Source organism: Elgaria multicarinata, chromosome 4 (genome assembly GCF_023053635.1).
Source record: "Elgaria multicarinata webbii isolate HBS135686 ecotype San Diego chromosome 4, rElgMul1.1.pri, whole genome shotgun sequence".
Classification (NCBI taxonomy): Eukaryota; Metazoa; Chordata; class Lepidosauria; order Squamata; family Anguidae; genus Elgaria; species Elgaria multicarinata.
The window spans coordinates 33568911-33591463 of record NC_086174.1 but is presented as its reverse complement, the minus strand read 5'-3'; the positions used below and the strand labels follow the sequence as shown (position 1 = coordinate 33591463).

Below are 22553 nucleotides of genomic sequence, written 5' to 3'. Positions count from 1 at the left end.
TGATAGCCACACACTGCTCAGCAGTTCAGGACTAACAATGTCAGAAGACACCTTAAACCCTGCTGGTTAAGGCTTTTGGTTAAGCAGCAGGGTTTAAGGTGTTGTGTGTAATGTGTTTTGCTAAACCCTGGGCACTTTCTAACCACAGTTGGACCGTTTGCAACAGGGTTAGCAGCTCTAAACATGGCTTAAAGTGCTGTGTGCATCAGCACGGCTTGTGGTTAGTGCTAACTCCAGAGAACCACAGTTTCGCTAACCACAGAGCCTGAAGTGTCATCTGAACAGGCCCATTGAAGCATTAGTTTGATGCACCTTCTGAGAATTTAACCCTATATGCAGTTGCCCAGTATATAAGAACTACCTATGCAGATGATATAACTATATGTTTGTCACAAGCCAATCACCTTTCAGCAAAGTTCTTCAAAGCATGCAAGTTTCACAAGTGCTGCCTCTTTTCTGTCTGCTACAGACATTCTCCACTTAACCAGTGCATTAATAAAACATGGCAAATCATACAACCTGTTGTTGTTGCCGTTTGACAATCTTAGTCATGCCTTTCTCTTCAAAAAGCCCAAACCTACTTACAAGACAAAGTTATTAAAACATATAAAATATAAAATAGCTATAAACAATTTCTATTAAAATACCTAAACACAATAAAACAGTAAAAAATATGAGTACAGAAAGTGTCTTCAAATGCCTGGGAATAGATGAAAGTCTTGACCTGACACTGAAAAGATGACAATGACCTAATCTACACCAAGCAGGATATTGCACTATGAAAGTGGTTTGAAAGCGGTATATAAAAGGAAGGAGCCACACCAAGCAGGATATAGCAGTATGAAAGCGGTATATGGTATGTGTCATTGGGCCCCAGCAGTTGTCAGTGCACTTCAATACCCCTATAAAGCAGTAGTGTAGCTGCTGCCTCTTATATACCACTTCCATAGTGCAATATCCTGCTTGGTGTAGATTAGGCCAATGTTTGCACCATTAAAAAAAGTGTTCCACGGTTGGGGTGTTCTACAGTCGGAGGGCCACCACGGAATAGGCCCTATCCCTTGTTGCCATCCTCCTAGCCTCCTTGGAAGAGTCATTCTGAGGAGACCCTCAGATATTCATTGCAGTGTATGGGTAAGTTCATGATGGGAGGGGGTGCTCTGTCAGGTATGGCAGTCTCTATTCATTCTCCTACTGTTCATAGACGATTTATCTGCCTTTCTGTTTCATCGTGGTTTGTTCCTCTCATCAGCTGTCAGAAGGAACTGCCACTCAGCAAACAATTCATGGACTGAAGCCTTTCACCACCTATTCTGTTGGGGTTGAGGCCTGCACTTGCTTCAACTGCTGTAGCAAAGGGCCAGTGGCGCAGGTGACTACCCAGCCAGCTCCACCCTCACATCAGCCTCCTCCCTCCGCCTACAGCTTGTCATCAAGGAATGCTTCTTTTCGGTGGGATGCACCTCTAGAACCCAATGGCATTGTGAGAAGGTAACTGAAGGAATATAGTTAATGTTGATGGTAAAATCTATGTTGACTAGAACATATACAATTAATTTAAAATAGCTGTCTTCCATTTTATAGATCACATTAACAATTTTCACAGAAGGCATCAGTAAGTGGGAAGCAGCTCAAGGATGATGATGATGATGATGATGATGATGATGATGTGTGAAAAAAAAGGCACAAGCATTTTCCAAGATGACCTAATCCACACAATGTCCTTTGATGTCAAAGGGTCTCCTTGTTGGAGATGTTAGCCCAGTCAAACAGAGTATATGCCTAGCCTTGTAAAAGGATCTGGAATCCCACTGGAGAGAGATCATTGGATCCAGTGCCCACATCCAACTAGCTGATTAGCAAGATTACAGTTTGCTATCAGTTTTGTGGTGTTTTTTACATACAGCCATGGCTGCTGGATTGGGCTGGAAATCATTTGTACATAGCACCCATTTGTCCATATGCATATACCTACATAGCCTTTTGTCATTTGAATGTGACATATAGCTTAATATATCCTCCCCATCACAGTGATCACAACTTCTGAACTAGTAAATATCAAACATTAAATTCCTGGAGACGAAGGCTATCAATGGTTACAAGCCCTGATGGTTGTGTGCTATCTCCAGTATTCGAGGCAGTAAGCCTGTGTGAACCAGTTGCTGGGAACATGGGCGGGAGGGTGCAGTTGCACCATGTCCTGCTTGTACATCACTGGCCGATGGCTGGTTGGCCACTGTGTGAACAGTGCTGGACTAGATAGACCCTTGGTCTGATCTAGCAGGGCATTTCTTATGTTCTTATTTGATGCCACCAAACTTATTTTTTCTTTGACAACCCAGAAATGAATATCAATGCCTTTAAATAGTAGACACTGAAAGTTTTAGGGAAATCTCAGAAATGTAGGAACTAGGTGTAGAAAATTGTTTTAAAACATATATTTTCTAAAGCTTCCTAAGTCTAGAAATATATTTTCCTACTGGTGCTCAGCCATTTGCTGCTGAATGTGGTACTGGTGTTTAGGAACTGAAGAGATATTTGTTTGTCCCTTGTTGCCTAAAAATACCACTCCAATACTTCATTTCAACATTGATATATAGTTTAGTTGTATATAATCAACTACGGGCATATCATTAAGGACATAAGGAAAGTTCTGCCAGATAGGCCAAAAGTCTATCTAGTCCAGCATTCTGTTTGCCCAGTGACCAGCCATGGAAGCCTAAAAGCACATGAGCACAACCTTCCTGGTCATGTTTTCCAGCAACTGAATTGTAGAATCATGGAATAGTAGAGTTGGAAGGGGCCTGTAAGGCCACTGAGTCCAACCCCCTCCTCAATGCAGGAATCCACCTTAAAGCATACCTGACAGATGGTTGTCCAGCTGCCTCTTGAAGGCCTCTAGTGTAAAAAACCCACTACCTCCTGAGATAATTGGTTCCATTGTTGTACTGCTCTAACAGTCAGGAAGTTTTTCCTGATGTCCAGACGGAATCTGGCTTCCTGTAACTTGAGCCCATTATTCCGTGTCCTGTACTCTGGGATGATCGAGAAGAAATCCTGGACCACCTCTGTGTGACAACCTTTCAAGTATTTGAAGAGTGCTATCATGTCTCCCCTCAGTCTTCTCTTCGAAAGGCTAAACATGTCCAGTTTAGTTTCTTCTCATAGGGCTTTGTTTCCAGACCCCTGATCATCCTCATTGCTCTCCTCTGAACACGCTCCAGCTTGTCTGCATCCTTCTTGAAGTGTGGTGCCCAGAACTGGACCCAATACTCAAGATGAGGCCTAACCAGGGCTGAATAGTTGGAAATCAGCACTTTGCACGATTTGGAAGCTATACTTCTATTCAGGGACATACTGCCTCTGATTAGAATACTGAATGTGATATATAGAATTCTGCAGCAATTCCACTGAGCAGATGCTGGACAGTTGGTGGGAAAGATAAACTTCTGTTTACCATTACTATGTGGCCTCCACCTTTTCCTCCAGGTATGAACTCCACATCTTCGCATCCTGTTCTCCCCATTTACAGCCAATAGAAAGGACTTGTAAACCTGGCCCTATGGAAGTGAGATACACAGGGAGTGGTCAGCGCTCCAACGTAAGTGATCTACAGCCGTATACAAGCTACAAGGTGAGAGTGGTGTCCTACAATTCGGTAGGCAGCACTGCTTCAGAATGGATCAGCTTTACTACCAAAAAAGAGGGTGAGTGTATAACAGATCATTTAAGCCAGGAAACTTAAGAGTGTATAAGAAATGCATTCTGACCTGTTTGGGTTCCACCACCTCCATTCGTGTGTTTTTTACAGAGTGTAATGCAACAGCAAATTGAAAAGCTAAGACTGAAATAAAATGTAGCCTAGAAATGTGCAAATCAGCAACTGTGTAACTGAATTCCTTCTTGCAGCTCATTCTGACTCCATATCAGATTACAAGGTTTAGTTTTTTTTCTTTATGCATTAAAATCCATGTGTGATTTTCCAAATGTAAACATCAGTTGAGCACATCTTTGAGATGTACACATTCTTCTACCACTGATTAAAGTGCGTTTCTGCACATTTTTTCAGAAGTATGAGATTTTTCATGCGTACTCTCGAATACATGTTTGGGGGTTTGCAAATTACACTGCAAACTCATAAAAGTATTGATGCCAATGGTAGATTGTGTCAGAGTCCATGTCAGAAGGTACAAACTGGGTAAATCCTGATTGAAATCATACATCTGTAATGTAGGCATGAGCCTTAGGTATGACAATTCCATTTAACAGCAGTCATTGTCCCTATTATGTGGGGAAATTAACATTCCATACTTTAAAAATAGTTCCAAAGCATCTCTATGGATGTAATAACACATTCATTTTGGAAATCATGCCATAGTTTGATCATATTACTCAAAGGTGGTTCCTTAGAGTGTAATATAATCTTTTTGCTTTCTTGGTGTGGATGTTTTTGAGTTTATGCACAAGCTCTTCATTTGATGATGTATTTAGTATGTAGGATAAATTTCAACTTTTCATCCACTTAATGGCCAGAGACCACAAAAAACAAGCATGTCTCACTAAATTGTCAGATAGGATGGAAAGCTTAGCAAAATGGCAGGCCTTTGAGAAGAGGAATTGTCTTTTATATATTGATGATTTACTTATGGTTAAGTGACATGGTTAACTAAATTCAAAGTACTGGGGAATTTTTTTTGTGCTATCCAAAGTTTGGTTTAAAATTTGCTTAACAATTATTTACCAAGTTGCTGTATTCATCATTGAAGATCTGACCATCTAACCTGATTTGGCAAGACTTACATTTTCACATATATTATTGCTGTTCATAAGTGCATTTAAGTTTCAGTTGTCTGTATACATGCCCCCACCCCGCCATATATAATCTGATACAGAAACAAGGCACATCAGTTCTTAGTAGGCACTACATGAGGACCTTTCACAGTTTTTAGATGCTGTTCCTTTGTTTTGTTATTTCTACACTGGTAGTTAGTATAGGAAAGGTTAGCTAAAGAAGGTAGTGGAAGTAAGTAGCAGGGAGTAAGTTTGTTGGAGAATTTTATTTGGTCCACATTCTTAAATAATCTTCCCTGACTAATATGCAGATCAGAATGCCATTATCTTTTGGATTTTGAGATCTCGGCTCAAAAAATGCATACAAAATGTGTATTTTAAGAGGAAATACACATGAACCTGACACAGAGCTTCATCACATGGGTGGGGGGGAACAAACCGTGTTTGCTTACCGTTGCTTCTCCACCCATGTGTTTGTCCCTCATTATTTCCTCTTTTGAAAGTGGAAGTGAACAACATGCACGTGGCCCATTCAGTGGGCCGTTTTGATCACGCTGCTTCTCCTGCACACAGCAGGAGATAGCGTCAGCTTCCATCTTTAAAAATAAGTCAGACTTACTGGGGTGTTTTTTGTCATGCAAAGAAGTCTAGAAGGGACAGGAGGCATGCGGGAGGCAGATAACGTCATGAGAGGGACCCGCGAAAATCCGTGAGTGCCCAGCAACGAGTGTGTAATAAAATGCTCACTGATGGAGCTCACAGACTGGAAATGTACTGATCCATCCATCTCTAGCAGGGAGCGCAGGAGGAAAAATCCAGCTATTTCTTTTCAATGAACAATACAAGTGATGGGGCTGGTGTGGACGGTTTACCGTATTAATGTCCACACCCCAAATGTGTCTTGCACTACTTAGCTATAGGACGAGGATATTGGTAAGCAAAGATTGACAGCCCAATGAGCTATATTATTGCTACATAGGTCGTCTTGCCTTTGAAGACCATTATTGGCAGAGACTGCATTTTGGGGGGTTTAAATTACCTGGCTGAACATTTATGCCATCGTATTTCAATATATTCCGATTTTCATGAAGAGCTTAATTCAGTGTTAAAGTTACTAAAAATTAGTGAACTGAAAAGCAGACTTCTCTGCAGCTTTACTACAATGGGTTTGCAATGAAAGGTTGGCCTCCTAGGAGCCATCATTACAGGTCACACTGATTATATAGTCTAGTTAGTTAATTACGGTATTAATTTATTCAGCTTGTTAACTCCATCAGCTCCACAGATCTGTGGAGTGAGCACTGTGGTTCTTTGTTTCTCTTTTCCTCGATAGGTTCTGAAATGTAATTTTTTTAAAAGCCGCTGGTTTATACGTTTTCTTCTTTGCTTCAGCGCAAAGCCAAAATCATAAGAAATTAACATGCCTGCCCTGTGCATAAACATACTTACATCTAATATAGTATTTAGAGACCAGTGTTTGAATATGTACTAATGTATTACACCATTGACTGATTATCTGGAGCCATGAATCATACCATGCTTGATGGCTGTGTGTAAGCCTTTCTTTCTATCTTTGAAAACGATGCTTTGAGAGGAAAAATAGAAAACATAAAAATGAATGGGGGTGAAAAAGGGTAGGATTCACTTTCTAGGACTTACAGTTTGGTGGGAGAGAAAGAAAGAAAAACTTCATTGTGAGTTTTAGCTTAAGTATTGATACAATATGAAAAATAGTTTCCTTGCATATTTATTATGGAAGATAATTTACAGCACTGGAGAAATTTAATTTTCCTGTCACATTTATGGGAATGCTCACAATCACAGCAATTGCAATAGAAGCCCAACCCTCTCAGGTTGTGATTAATTAGTACTGTTAATTGGTCTGTTGACAGTTCTTAGGAAGGCAGGAGAAGCAGGGGGAACCAGTGGGTTTACTTACTTCTCCCATCCACATACTCCATGTTATGTACATATAAATTTAGGTTCTCTGAATGGGAGTGAATATTTTTTTAAAAAAAATTAAAAAGCTACTCAAGATTTCTCTGAAATGTTTTTGTTAGGTAGGGTGACCCTTTTCATATGGTCACCCTACCCTAGGTAACATAGCTGGATTGGGGGAAAGCCATGGGCAGACAAACAGGGAAGAGGCAAACAGACCAGGCAGGATTTGATGAGAGTCAGGGTAGAGCAAAGCAAAGCAAAGCAAACAAGACTTGGAAAGCATGTTCAAGGTAGTTCAGAACCCATTCTTTGTTAGCATCAAGCCAGGAAGCTCGAACTGGAGCTGTTACCAGCCTCCCAGCAGCCTCTTCCTGCTTCTTTTTATAGGACTTCCTGGAAGATTGGAGCCAAAGAAAGCAAGGAAGCTTGTAGCTTCAGGTGAGCTTGCATTATACGAAGGGGCAATTCTTCCGGACAGAAGTGGTGTTGTAAGGATTAGAAGTGAATGTATATGAAGCGTATTGAACATTCTAGGTACAAATGGTAGGTATTAGTATGTCCTGTTTTCCAGTTGCAGCAGCCCCCATGCAGACAAATTGATTCTCCATAGAGGTGCCCTTACAATTTCTTTTCTCTCCATAGTTGAGTCAGAAAAAGGCTCCAGTGCTTATATTGATGTGTTTAATCTCTAAAAGCAGAGGCATTTTTCTATTTATAAGTGAATTCCCTTTTCTGTTTTCTTTTGCCAGTGCCTCAATACGAAGCTCCATTTACAGTTGTCAGCAATTTATCCACCATCTACCTTGACTGGAGTCACACCTTCCTCCTGAACGGGCCACTGAAGGAATATGTGCTAATGGAGGGAGGACAACGCATCTACAGTGGCTTTGACACCAGGCTGTCTTTGCCAAGGACATCTGACAAAAGTCAGTTTGAGCTTCACAATTCTCTCTTTTTAGGCGAATGTATCTCAGGTGTATTTAGTTTTACGAGATGTATGTTTATTTAGACAACTGAGCAAGGGCGCCTGTTGGTGAAAAATCTGATTCTTTGTTGACTCGATGGAGCTCCGGATCATGTACAACTTGATTTGCATTTGTGAGCTGAGCTGTGGGCTTTTCTCTAAACTCTGCTGACATTTTTGTGTGTGCCGTTCAGCTGTAATTTGTACAAATCTCTCGGAAATTTGTGCAAATTGCAGAATCACACAAAATGTCCAGAAAATCTATTGAGTGCCCTGACTCACTGCAGACCGAATCGGGCACGGCAGCAGGAACTGGAATGAAATCTGGGGGCTGAAACTAGGAAAACATATCGGACTCCACCCACCTCGAACAGATTTCTCTGTAATCCCTGCAATTTATGTCCCACCTTAAGGCAGCATAAAATAAATCCTATAACCAAAAAAAGCAAACACCTCATCTCTACACACAGTTCAGCAATCCTTTGGCTGATGTATGGGGCCAGAGTGTGTCTCCTTTCAGGGGAATAGGCAGTTGGGTCAGAATGGTCTTTCTTGCAGGGAGGGGGGCAAGCAAGCTTCCTACACTTGCTTCTTCTTTGTCCAGTAGATGGGCCCAGGCTACGCTTCCCCTCGCCATGAAGATCTTCCTGAAAGGCAGGGGCATGTCCCTTCCCAATGCCCCTTTGCCCTTTGGCTGATGGGTGGGCCAGGCTGTTCTTCCCCTTGCTCCAAAAGCCAATGAGAAGGCCATGCATCCAAGACATGTTTTACTCTGTACAGCACCATGTACATTGATGGTGCTATATAAATAAATAAATAAATAATAATAATAATAATAATAATAATAATAATAATAATAATAATAATGGAGGGGCACGGCCATGCTTCCTGCCCCGCCCCCAACACCATGTGCCCACTAGCCACTCGCCCTTCAATTGTGTGGGTGCTTGGATGATCCCCCCTCATGGGTAATGAATCCCATAATTTCAGGACTGGAGACTGCAAAGAACAGAAGGATGCAGTTGTGCTTCTTAAGATCCTGCTCTAATCTGCTGGTCATTTTCTAGACCTACCTAGAGCTCAACATACATACATACATTTGTTAAAAACCTTAGATGCCACCACTGGATATTTCAGGGCCAAAGAGATACCTAATTAAAATCTTTTTATAATAAGAACCAAAAGTAGCATATGAGGGGCTAAATTCTGGTAGCGCAGGGCTAGTGATGGGCAAACGTACACCAAATGAATTAGTTATTTCCTCAGAAAGTAGCAAATTCATCCAAGTAATCTCAGAGTTCTCCTTTAATCTGAGATCATATGTGTGTATACGAGTGTTTGCATATGCACAATACCAAATTGCATCTTGGGAGCTGTCAAGGCATCTTACACCACTATCTCATGTACCCCTTCCTGATTGGTTGTTTCCATGTGGCCTTTCTACATCATGTTTCCACACCGTTGCCAAATCAGTATGTGGAGGAGAGAGAGAGAGAGATGGATCGGTCTATGGAGGTGTATGCCGGTTTCCTTCTGAAGGCCTTTTGCACAATAGGATGACTGGATGCATTATTTGGAAGACATGCACAGATCTCCGATTGAAAATAATGGCCAATGCACTAAGATACTAGTATAGCCAAGGGGAAGGGAGGAAAGAAACTTCTGTTGAGCTAAGCCAATTGCCTCCTGTGAATGCATGAATACCTAGGAAGGGTGGCAGATCATGCCTCAAGTTTTAAGATAGATATCAATTTAATAGATAGATAACATACAACTAAAATGACAAAATGAGATGGGAATTTAATTTGCATTTTTTAATCATTCCGTTTTGTTCAGCCTATTTATTTCAGGTATCTTGCACCACTGATGAAGGGAGTGCTGAAACACCAGTGATCAAATACAACACTGCTACAGGACTGGGTAAATTCTTAAAGGCACATCCTTACCATTGTGTGTGTGGATTTGCTGTTAAATATTAGTGACTAATATAACTATTACAATAGTACTATGGAAAAGGAAATACTAGGGGTATGCAAAGTGGGCCTTCTCTGCTTCAAAATTCAAGCCAGAGCTCCGTAGAGGCAATTCTCTCCCCCAATTAACCAAGCTGTTGGTTAATCTGTCCACTCTGCCGGATATTATCATGAAAAACCGCTCCATTTTCAGGTAACCGGTACATTCTCGTCAATGGGAATTAACAGAAATGCTCACAGCTCTCTCAGTTTTAAAGATAAACATATGAAAATTGGCACCATGACGGCTTTTAAAGAGGGCTTTAGGCATGCAAATTGTGGAGCAGATCCCTGCATGCAGTGATTTATAGGGAATTTTTAAAGTCCAAACTCAAATGTCCTCTCAGGTACCTCTCATGCCTTGATCTGTATGATGAGGGAGAGGAAACAAAAGCAGCAGGAATCACTTAGCACAATTTCTAATAAGTGAAATTCCTAATAATAATCTTGCTACAGGGAAGGCAGAAACCCTGCACCCACTGTGCCAATTGCATGTGCAGGTGGAAACCTTTCCCATTCCTGTTAACTGACAGCTAACTTCTCTCCATAGCAGGATGAAGTTATCATCTTAGGCGTCGGTAGATAGGTAGGTCGGCGACAGGAATGCTGAAGGCAGGGATTGGGTCTGAATTTATAGGCCAGAGGCTAACTAGAGGGAAAAGGTTTTCCTGCTGGTCTGTCCCAAACATCCATCAAGCCAACCAGGGTCCTGATTGGCTCCCCAGGGTGAGCCTGAGCCAGCCTCCCAAAACCCCCACAGTGCCTCAGCAAATAGTCACTCCACCACCCATCACCCTGCATGCACACCCCACAAAAGGAGCCTCTTAGTAAACAGGGACCCACTGATTATGCTAATTGCTGTGTTCTTTGTAAATATTTATGTTGGCGGTAGGCTTCTTTCTTCTTCTTTTTTATCAAGCACAGGAACATAAGAGTCTTGCTGGATCAGACCAAAGGCCTCTCTAGTCCAGTATTCTTTTCCTTCAGTGGCCGTTTAGGGAAGCCCCAGCAGGACATTGGTGCAGTAGCACCCTCTCCAGCAACTGGTATTCAAAGCAAAGCAATTATGAATGTAGTTCAACTTAGGGTGACTGTATGAAAAGGAGGACAGGGCTCTTGTATCTTTAACAGTTCCATAAGAAATATGCAAGAAGTATGTTTTAATTTGTTCTGTGATATTTGAAGCATTTGTGTTATATATTTGTCTGAAAGAGCAATATTTTAACAATGTTGGGATGTGTTAAGTTGTAATATGCATTTATTTTCTTAAATTGTGCAAATTAGTTTTTAAAGATTATTTTGTATTGTATGTTATTTTAGTTTCCCTTGATAAAGACATATTCTTGAAATACGTTGGGAACTGCAAACACTGGTGGGTCTTATTTTGTCTTTGAGGGCTGATTTTTCTTTTTAAAAAATCCCTTTTGTGGTTGTTACTTTTAAAAATACGCCATCTCCAAAAATGCCCATAACGGGGGCAAGCAGTGAACAACTGGGATTTGTGAACTGTGATTTCCCCAACATCCCTCAGAAACATCTTTGCTTCTTTAGAGACCTGTTCTGCCTTATGTATGTGAATGCCCAGAATATTTGATACTCTGGATCTCTCTGAACATTACTTGTTTAAATACAAAATGTGCTCATTTGTGTTACATAAATAGCAGATTTTGGAAGTGTGATCAGTCTCAGTTCCATGGGTGGGGGCAGAAGTTTAACTTTTTCCATGGTCTCAGCAAACATTGGCTGTCTAAAGTTCCCATTGACATTTCCAGAGAACTCTTCAATGGTGACAGTGGAATACAAATAGCTGCTTTGGAGAGGTATTTTTTGCTGGGGCCTTGGCAAGGAAAAAAAGTGGCCCTGTTCAGAAGACACCTTAAACCACCATGGTTAAAGAAATGGTTTAAGGTGTCTTCTGAACAGAGCCGGAAAGAGTTAAACTTTTCATCTCCAGTGGTCTCAAAACTGCTCAGACTTCCAGGTAGCTGCTTGTTATAGAACAGCGGTTCTCAACCTGTGGGTCAGGACCCCTTTGGGGGTCGAATGACCCTTTCACAGGGGTCGCCTAAGACCATCGGAAAACACATATTTCCGATGGTCTTAGGAAACTGTATTGACTGAACTATGTCATGTATCATCTTTTGTATTATTAAAGCTATTGTTATGTATTATTTTCATTAACAAACCATCCCATGACAATGGATCGTGTAGAGAAGAACGAAAATAATTTTATGGTTGGGGGTCACCACAACATGAGGAACTGTATTAAAGGGTCGCGGCATTAGGAAGGTTGAGAACCACTGTTATAGAACAACAACAAAGTGCATATTAATTGCATTCTTAACATTGCATCTAGCTTGGCCTCAAGACTGACGCTTGCATACAGTTAGACATGACCTTAAGCTGAAGACTGTGGGAGAAAACAATGAGCGAAAGTGTAAAAGAAAGATTAGTATTCATTCATGCATATGGTGGGAGAGTACAGTGGTGCAGGTAGGACTACACCTTGGGGACCAAAGTCTACTCCCACCCCACCCCACCCCAAATAACTACCAGGGAGAGACAGGTGATGGTGGCTGTGGACAATGGTTCTGGCATCAACATTTAGGCCTCACTGGGCTGCAGCATCCTTCTCTTCTTATTACTTTAAAAATATTTTATAGTCCAGGAGCAGCCGGCCATGCATGTAAATGGATACAGATGCTCCTTTTATTATTTTTACTTTGAAGATATATTACCCTTTTCTATAACAGCATGGTGTTGATTCCCATGTAAATGTGTTTAGCATCCCAGCAGCAGAAACACACTCCATTTTATTCTTGTGGTCATGATGGCGCTGTGATTTAAGTGAGATTAAAATGCAAAACTGCAGAGGCTCAGAGGGTTTCTTTTTCTAATCGAGGTTGTCAAACAGGTTTTTCACTCTTAACCTATGAGGAATGTAGAAGCAGTTGTAAAGCATGGAATGACATTTCTTGGAAGACCTAAGAGAAATGTTAGTTGTTGTATGCTTCACAACTGAAGTAATACACAAGAGACTAAGGAAAGAGGCAGGTAAGATCATAAATAGTCCTGGGTCTAAAATTACTTCGGGGGTTGTACTCGATGGCCTTATAGGCCCCTTTCTACTCTACTATTCTATGACTATGATACCTAGAGCATGTCTACACCAGAAGGGTATAAGGGGAGGATCGTGGACTTACTAGCTTCCGCGATCACCCCTAGGTGATCAGAATGTAAGGGGGGAAAAGGCAAACCTGCTCCCCCCGATGGGCACGGAGTGCCTGAAGAGCTCCGTGCCCCGTGCCAGTTCCCACCTCCTCGCGTTTACTCATGAGGAACCAGGAAGAAGCCTGGACAGCCGTCCACATCTCCCGCGGTCTCGGGATGATCTCGAGACCGTGGGGGAAATCGGGCTAAAAGCTGTCCCAGTTTTCCCGGGGAAATGGAGGGATCATCCTTCCCTGCCCCGGGATGATCCCCAGGATAAGGCATGGTGTAGACATGCCCCTAGTCTAGTTTCTGGCTTTGACCCTCTTTCATGCCCTTATTTCCAATGATACATACATTCATGCAAAGAATCCAGAAAGTATTGCTTTCTGTTTGCACAATCCAAATGACTGACATTTATACGCAAGCTTGCGATGTACGCTGTTTGTGAGAGAGACTAATGAAATCCTTTGTGGTTTGTTGCCCTATCCCCATTAAAACTCCTCCCTCACTTGCACACACACACACACACACACACTACAGACATGCCTGTTTTTCCTCTTCTAAAGCCACCTCAAGGCTTATGTTGACCATTCCAATTGTTTGGCTTGAGCACAAGAAAGGTTTTTGCAACATGTCTACTCTTTAAAAAAAACCCAACCCCAACCCACACTGCCTGGTAATTGTTTCAGCTCTTCAAGGTTAATTTGATGAATCTGCCTTTGCTTCAACCCACGCTCCCCACCTCTTTTTGCCTGGTAGGTGCCAGTGCAGGGGTGATTTCCAACCGAAACAGCCATGCCAGGACTTAAAACGCAGTCTCCAGGGTGCAGTAAGCTTTATATTCCAACCCACTAGCATACTGAGCCATTGCAGCACCTTGGAAATGAGCAGAGTGTGACAAACTGCCACCGGCATTTTTCCAGCCTCTTGTAAAATGAAATAAAGGGAGCAAATAGATCACGCAACATTCACCCCCGCCTCCCAAAATAATGTATCTCTTTTTTCCACATTCCTACCCTGGATTTCACAGGTCCGGTGTTACCAACGCCAGGAGAGAATCTCGAAACGGAGTCGAAGCAGGCGATGTTCTACACCGAGCTGTGGTTTGTGGTCCTCATGGCCATCCTTGGCTTGGTCCTTCTGGCAATTCTTTTGTCCCTAATTCTACAGAAAAAAATAAGTAAGGAGCCATACGCACGGGAAAGGCCTCCTTTAGTGCCACTCCAAAAGAGGATGTCACCAATGAGCGTCTACTCACAAGGAGAAACGCACATGGTATGATACTCAGACTGTGATCTCTCTGAACGTGTTCTCAATATCATGCGTGTGTGTGTGCACATCTGGGCATGCCTGTACAAACACACGCATGTGTATATGTATTGCGGCAAGCTTTTTGACATTTTAAATAGACTGAAAGTACCTTTTGGGAGCAAACAGCCAAGGAAAAACTACAGTACTGCCTATCAGAGCCCATTACATGTGCAGTCCAACCAATTCTGTGGTAAAACATAGAAAATGTATAATTGATTAGGCAGTCAGCATCAAGCCCGTCTATTGCAGTGGCCAAACCACTTAAGCACATATTGCGAAGGCATTATGCTTGATATACTGGGTTGCTGACAAAAACAGCCGGCCTGTGTTGAGTTATCTTACCATAACTGTTTGGTCTTTGTACTTGGTTCATGCGTTTCCCAACCAGTAGCAAGTAATGATGTGGGGTGGGGTGAAGATGGGAAAACATGCTACATAGCTAAGAGTGCTAAAATGTTTTGGACATGACACTGCATTCAACGTGGGACTCCCGCCAAAAATGGCAGTGCCTACATCTGCCCTAATTCTCCTCCACGAGAACCGCAATGGGGTTTTTAAAGTGCTAAATTTTGGTCAGATGACTCCTACATAAATGAGAATGCTACCCCCCCACCCGGGATGTGAAAGTTGGCAAAGTTACCACAGAGAAGCCGCAGTTTTTATCTGTGCCTTGTGCCTTTCTGAAGGGACTGTTGCAGAATTATATGGCTAGCCATTTCTCAGCTCCCACTTGGGTTGTGTTTCCCCCTTCAAACTGAACAGCGTGCTTAAATTTTTCTGTCATTTTCGCAGCTCAGGCCTTCGTTAAAAGCATTTTAAAGACTACAGCAAGTCGACAATTTTAATTTTAATGGCGACCCTTAAGGACCTGTCAGCGCCATGGCTACTCCTAAAGCATTACTGAGTTAGGGGGCCAAGTGGGGGCCTTAAAGGAAAAATGTTTGTGTTTCAAGAATGACCCTCAGGAGCCTGGAGATGCTGCTCTCAGCAACATTTCTATGGTGACTCAGGGTTGATTATGAAGGCTAAACTAGGGCCTGTTGAACCAATTTTATTTGGGTTTCTGAAATAGCAAAATGAGCTTTAAATATAGCCTGGTTTGCCATGATGCTTTATAGGAACAGTCACTTGTAGCTGAAAGACACAATCAGGAGCACCAGTGATGTCATTTTATTATAAGCGGAAATGTGTGAAAAGAAGAAAGTATTGCACAAGGGAGAATAAAGAAATACTCCTGTTAATGTTTAATCCAGGTATTTCCCTCACTTCCCTTTCTGGGAAGTCCAATGAAAGCTTGTTCCCGCCACTCCTTCTCAGGTACCCCCTTTGCGCTGGCATCTGGGGAGAAACCATATATATTTTTAAAGCAAAGAAGTATTTTACTGAATTTATCTCCACTATAATTTACTCGTAAGTTTATGTTGTTCTAAATCCTGGCTAGTGACATTAAAAGCATAACTGAACCTTGCTTCAAATTAAATCAAGAACATAAGAAGAACCATGCTGGATCAGACCAAGGGTCCATCTAGTCCAGCACTCTGTTCACACAGTGGCCAACCAGCCATCGGCCAGGGATGAACAAGCAGGACATGGTGCAACAACACACTCCCACCCATGTTCCCCAGCAACTGGTGTACACAGGTTTACTGCCTCGAATACTGGAGATAGCACACAACCATCAGGGCTAGTAGCCACTGATAGCCTTCGCCTCCAGGAATTTATCCAATCCCCTTTTAAAGCCATCCAGATTGGTGGCCGTCACTACATCTTGTGGTAGTGAGCCAGAGCATCGTGATATTGTCTACATCAACCGGCAGTTGATGTAGACAATATCAGACAGGGAAGCCCCTCCACACAAATGGGAATCCTGGGCCAATCAGAATCCCCCCTCCCCATGTGGAGGAGCACCACCTATGTACCTTGGCATGCACAAAGGGCCCCTTCTTACACCCGCCAAATGGGCGGCCATCAGCATCAGGCTCCTGGTTAAGGGGCGTTTTTTGAACCCTAAACAGATGGGTAAATGAGCACTCTGGGTGCTTTCTCCCCATTTCCCTTGGGAAATTGAATGCTATGTTGGTATGGTGATAATAAAACACTGGGCAAATTTGGGCCATTTTATTTTATTTATTTATTTATTTGTTTATTACATTTTTATACTGCCCATCAGCCAAAGCTCTCTGGGCAGTGCACGATTAAACTGACTGGTCGTGGTGGGCCATGCAATTTTGTTGATGATGTCAAGGATGCCTGTGAACAAAATCACATGGTACACCACAGCCGAATTAAGTGGTGATCAGGGCAAATGAGACAGAAAGGTCAAGGAAGAATGAGAAAGAGACTAACACCAAGGACACAAATGCTCACAAAAGAGACATGTTTAAAAAAAAGGGCGGGGGGAAATAGGTTAAAAAATGGAGGGCAAACACAACAGTAGTTCTAATCAGATCTACTTAATACCACATCTCTTTTCACCCTCTTTATACTATTGTAACCTCTGATTCCCATTCACCCCACCTTCTTAAAGTGCAGAGGAAAATAGTAACAAAAACTAGCCACTTTGCTATTTCCACTTAAAATGTTTCTTTTTAAAATAGTGAACGGTTGATCGGGATCTGCCTTATTCATCTAGCATTATATAAAAATACAACTGAAAGCATTTTACACAACCTTGTTTCTTTTCGAACTGTATCAACAGCTGGGAGAAGTTTACATTTAAAAAGCAGCATTTCCTGTCGCTCTTATATCTAGTTTTGCTTCCCCTTCTACTTCGGAAGGTTAACTGCTGCTCTTTTTCTGCCGCCTGCGTTTTAACTCCTTGTCTTCTCTGCTGTCGTGTCTTTCCTTCTTTATTTCCTGCACCTATGATGTTTCAAAAATGCAGAAACCCTCTCTCACTGATAATCCCCGCCATCAGCCTCCTATTGCTACTCCTTTACAAGTCCCTGTCATCTCGTCTTCACAAGTATCACAGAGCTCAGATAAGGTAAGCCTTTGCAATGCATATGTCTGCATAAACATTTGAGAAAGAGATATTTCTGAACTGCTAGGCAATGTGTCTCTCTTTCTCCGTCGCTGTCTCCGATTGAGGGAATCGCTCTGTTTTATTATCACTTTCAAGGTCACACGGCATACGGTGCAGATAATTGTAAGTGCCGTTTTTACACCTAACTCAATTACTGGCTTGAATCTGGAACGCTCAGCCGCTGGAGTCCCATACAAATGCTGGTGAAACTTGCCTCACAGACCAACAAATTGGCTTTCAGTTGCCATAAGCTTTCGCTGCTAACACCTCTCCATTTTTCTGACTTGGCATAATGGGTAATTCCTCAGCCACCACAAATCAACATCGCTTTGCTTGTAGATGCCGGAGTTTCAGGGCCTTCATGCTAGCGGGCCTCCGGCCCACTCAGAAAAGACATTCATTGCAGCCTAAGCCTTACAAAATGGGACATTTGTCACGGCACCCGGGTCACTTAGAAATGCTATTAACACCTTTCTTCCCTTTTTAATCTCAGTTTGAACGGGTTGCTGATACGTCTGAGTCATCAAGCAGCGTCACTCTCAAAAGCTACACAATGCACTTTGAGGTAGTGATTAGTGTGGCTGCAGAGGGTGGGGGCCGTCCTACCAAAGGGTTGTATCTTCCTTGAGGGGCTTGCATGACCATCTTTTGCATGATGTTTGCTTTATTGCTGCATGGCTGATCGCTGCATGGAAGGCGGTTGGTTCTGAGCATATTTGTTTTCTGTCCAACCATCCAGGTAGCTGAGCAGACAAAGTGTGTTGAACCTGTAGGATACGGGTGCAAATGAGGCCAACTGAATTTTCAGAAAAAAATGAAAATTTGGCAGATGTGACGGGCCTCTTAGGAACGCTGGGTGGATGTCAGTTAAGTTTCAAACAAAGCTGCATCAGGCTCAGTGGCGTTATATCTGAGGGGCCCCTGGGTAAGGTGCTCTCTGGAGGTTCCTCCCTTGCCCCGTCCTCTCCCGAGCTGCCATCTCCTGTTTGTCCATCCAGCTCACCCACATGTACAGAGAAGAACGAACTGTCTTCCTCTCTCCTGTTGTTCTCATCGCTGTCTTTCCCCTGACCAGGCAATGTCACCTGGTAAGAGCAGAGCCCAGCCCCACCCTAGTCCCTTACCAAGTGGTGTCAGGAACATAAGAAGAGCCCTGCTGGATCAGACCAAGGGTCTATGATACAGTGGCCAACCAGCTGTAGACATGAGTGCAGAGCACCCTCCCTCCCAGGTTCCCCAGCTTATTGCCTCGGATACTGGAGGTAGCACATATCCATCAGGACTAATAGCCATTGATAGCCTTCTCCTCCAGGAATTTGTCTAGCCCCCTTTTAATACCACCCAAATTGGTGGCCCTCACTACAGCATGTGGTGGTAGTGAATTCCATAGTTTATGTGCTGTGTGAAGAAGTCCTTCCTTTTATCTGTCCTGAATCTCTCACCAATCAGCTTCATAGGATGACCCCAGGTTCTAGAGGGAAAAAATGGCTCCTTTTCCACATTCTTCACACCAATCCCCTTTCAGGATTTCCTTTCTTCTTTATTTCTAAAAAGTCCCTGCGGCTGATGGAGCCGCCTGGTCAGCTGGCACTTCACTGAGCCTCACTGCAACCATGTTTTAAAAAGAAGACAAGAAGCCTCTTCCTGAAGCTCTTCCTGATCAGAGAGTGGGGCAGGATACAGTTTGGGCTCTGCTCTACCCTCTCAGATGAGGCTGGGAAGGGAAGTGGCTTGAGCCCAGGAAATTCACATGTTTGTTTCAGCTCAGTCACAGACAAGTTGCCTCTACAACATTCTGAAAAGAATTTTGGCTGCTGTTACGTGTGAACCCAGCAAGGGTGGGTTGTTGGGATTTGGGGTGCTTAATAAGCCTCCGCCCCCAGAACCCAGGGGCTGTTTTAGGGTTGTAGGTGGTTTGTCAAGCACTCCAACAACCCACCCTCGCCCAGTTCACATATAACAAGCTATAGCATCCCCCTCCCCCTGCTGTGGCTCGAATATTCAAAATAGCGGCCATGGCAGCATGGAGAAAGCCTGCAGGGAAATTCCTCCATGGCAACTTCTAGTTATGTGCGAACCCACACTCTGACCCGCAACCTAACCTACCTCATAGCCTTGTTGCGAGGATAAAATGAAGAGGAGGCTCACATACACCACCTAGGGTTCCTTGCAAGAAGAAAAAAAGTGGGATAAAAATTGACTGACTGACTGAATGTGCTCTCTCTCGCTCTGTGTGTGTGTGCACATGCATGTGTATGCTTTATAGGGCAAGTTGTTAGAAGTGGAATGTGAACAAAATATGGAAGTGGAGAACTGTCTTCCAATGTACAGATACTAGCAGAATCCTTAACGACTCTACTGATCCACAAGTTAAAATAGAAGTCAGCAGTCATTCATCAGGGAACCAACGGCCCTGCTCACCTTGCAGGTGTTGCAAAGAAAAAGGGTGTTGTTGGGATGGAATGGCAATTATGCTGGTGACATGCATGTATCGCATGCTTAACAGGAGATCACCTTGTGAAACTGCATTGCAGAAGGCTATAGTTCCCACAGGGAACAATAGCTGAAGAGAGTGCTAATGATCCTTACCATGTGTGTTTAATGGTGTTGTTACTGCCCGTAAACTCCGCTGTCAAGATGGGCTACTGCAGTGTTGTGAAATTAACTTTCATCTGGTCATCAGCTAGGGATGGTTTATGAGGAGGGAATCATTTCTTAGTGGAAGCCAGTTTGGGGATACGGTGTTTAGTAAAAGCTTTTCCTAAGAGAACAATGTTTGTGTTTCCATGCTCCTAGGGACTGGCAGATACAAAAGTTCCGGCAGCAGCATCGCCAACAAGCATGCGTAGCACTCGAAGCACTTCTGTCCTTCAGGCACCAAGTCAAAGCCAGATACAGCAGACTTTCCCCCAAGGTTCTCTACATCGGAGTGTCAGTCAGCTTATCGATGTCTACGACAAAAAATCTTTAATAGAAGATACCGTTTGGGATACCATTATTCATGGTCATGACAGTGGTTTGGTAAGTTCTTTTTCAGGGCAGACAGAGTGATCAGCTTTGCCTGTTAACACGCTGTAAGTGCAGTATCTTTGAGAGAAATGCCAATTACAGCATGCAACCCAGCAGAGAATACCAGTAGAAAATCCTTTGTGTGGGTGTATTAGTACCACCAGCATGAATGAGCTTAGCTGGGCAATACTACTAGTGATCAAAAACCCTTCCCCTCCCAACACCCCACTCACTTTTCCACTAGTTTACTTCGGCATACTTCATACGGGACACAGGGAAATCCTTTAGTCGTGAAGGGTTTCCATGCAACCCCAATGACATTTAAATGCACTTACCACATACACTGGTCCATCAGATGCCAACAGTGGATAGCCCAAGTGGATGCACCACTGTTATGCCAACATTACATGTGAATGGGCTAGCATACATGGTGAACATATTTAAATGTGGCTGGGTGCCCATGGAAAACTTACATAGGTATGGGCTTTCCCCATGGCCTGCCAACTGAATAAAACACATACACACACACACATAAAATATATATTGTTACATGCCATTATTTCTTGTTCTTGAACCACATTCTAGGCATGTGCTCCGCTCCGATTAGGAGCGGAGAAGCAGTAGCGGATTGGCCTGCTCCGCCTTACCCAGAGGCGGAGTAGAAGCGGACCGCGGACCCCTAGAAGCAAGGCGAAGAGAAGCGGCCATTTTTCGGAGCTCCTAGTTCAGGCGGAGCGCTCCGATTGCCATCTTGAAACATTTCGCCCATAGGATTGCATTGTGGAAAACAATCGGGGATAACTGGGTTGATTTTTAAGCTATCGTTCTGGAAATTCTTGTGCACAGAAAGTCATGGATGGGGGTCATTTTGAGACTACTCTCACCTCTCTGCGTGGTGCGGGTCGCGCGCTAGAATTTTTGGAAAAATCGGCGGGAAAAATACCTTTTTCAAAGGGCTGAGGGGCAGAGTCAGCTCCCGGTCATGATCACATGATCCCAAAGTTAGAGGAGGGCATAGGCAAAACGGGTAACTTGGAATTCTGGGAAACTTCTCTTTCTTCATCTGAATGGACTTTTCCCAGTGTTTTTTAACACAGTAGCCCCACCAAATGCACAAACACAACCTGAAATCATATACTAAGCCAAGAATAAGAGATAGAAACACAGCATTGCTACCCACCCTAACTTTGGGGAACAACTGAAAAGATGTGGTGCAAGGGGATGAGCTCCCCTAGGGCATCTCATCGTGGACGTGCCCCCACTCTCTCCTGCACTGGAAGGCCATTAGAGCCTTCCAAAGAGAGTAAAACGGTGGAGCAATGCCTATCATGAGTCGAAGTGAGCGTTTACTTCTTAGTGGTGGAGCGATGCCTGTTATGAGTTGAAGTGAGCGTTTACTTCTCAAGCTCAGAGCTGTTGGTGAAGCAATGGCTTTCTTGAGCTGAACTGGCAACTGCTTCCCCCTCCCCCGGGCACGTCCCCCTATTGCTGGTAAAAGATAGATATAGCCTTTTTAAAAAAGTTCTTCTTGCTGTTTATTGAGCAACACTGCTACTTTTAATTCCACCCCTCCTTTGTTTATTTATTTATTTATTTATGTATTCCATTTTATATGCATTACTGGCTTATCCTTGGCTCACTTCCTTATGCCCCCAGAAATGCCAGCTGCATGCCTGCCTGCCTTCCCTCCCTCCTCCCCTGCCCACCTCGCAGGGATGTTGTGTGTGTGTGGCTTTGACTCAGGGGAGAAGTCCTTCCTGCGCTCACTTGGAGTTTTGGAAGTTCCAAATTTTGCAGGTTTAAGCCCCGCCAAAAAACAGGGGATGATGGGACTGCCTTGAGTCTCGCTGTGTGTATGTATCCCTGGATAAGCTGTCATGGTGGTGAGTTTGAGGGGTTTTTTTAACATGCAAAATTGACGGAGCTATGGAAAGGGGTGTTGGATTTTCATAAATTCCCCAAAAATCAGGGGATGATGGGATTTGCTTGAGTCTCAGCGTGCGTATGTATCCCTGGATAAGCTTTCATGGTGGCGAGTTTGAGGTTTCTAACGTGCAAATTGACGGAGCTATGGAAAGTGGTGCCCGATTTTCAAAAATTCCCCAAAAATCAGGGGATGATGGGATTGCCTTGAAACTTGGCGTCCATGGGGACACATGGATAAGCTATCATGGTGCCGCGTTTGAGGTTTCTAACGTGCAAATTGACGGAGCTATGGAAAGGGGTGTGAATGGGGTGCCCGATTTTCAAAAATTCCCCAAAAATCAGGGGATGATGGGATTGCCTT

The 22553-nt window shown here is 43.3% G+C and overlaps 1 protein-coding gene across 1 annotated transcript in view; it reads left to right on the top strand.

Annotated features, from left to right (window-relative positions):
* USH2A (usherin) overlaps positions 1-22553 on the top strand; it is a 594633-nt gene that overhangs the window by 571344 nt on the left and 736 nt on the right. Inside the window, exons 66-71 of the mRNA XM_063125387.1 lie at positions 1253-1491; positions 3490-3707; positions 7482-7658; positions 9533-9616; positions 13952-14196; positions 20054-20278. Of these exons, the coding sequence (XP_062981457.1) occupies positions 1253-1491; positions 3490-3707; positions 7482-7658; positions 9533-9616; positions 13952-14196; positions 20054-20278 (1188 nt within the window). The remainder of the gene's footprint in view (positions 1-1252; positions 1492-3489; positions 3708-7481; positions 7659-9532; positions 9617-13951; positions 14197-20053; positions 20279-22553) is intronic.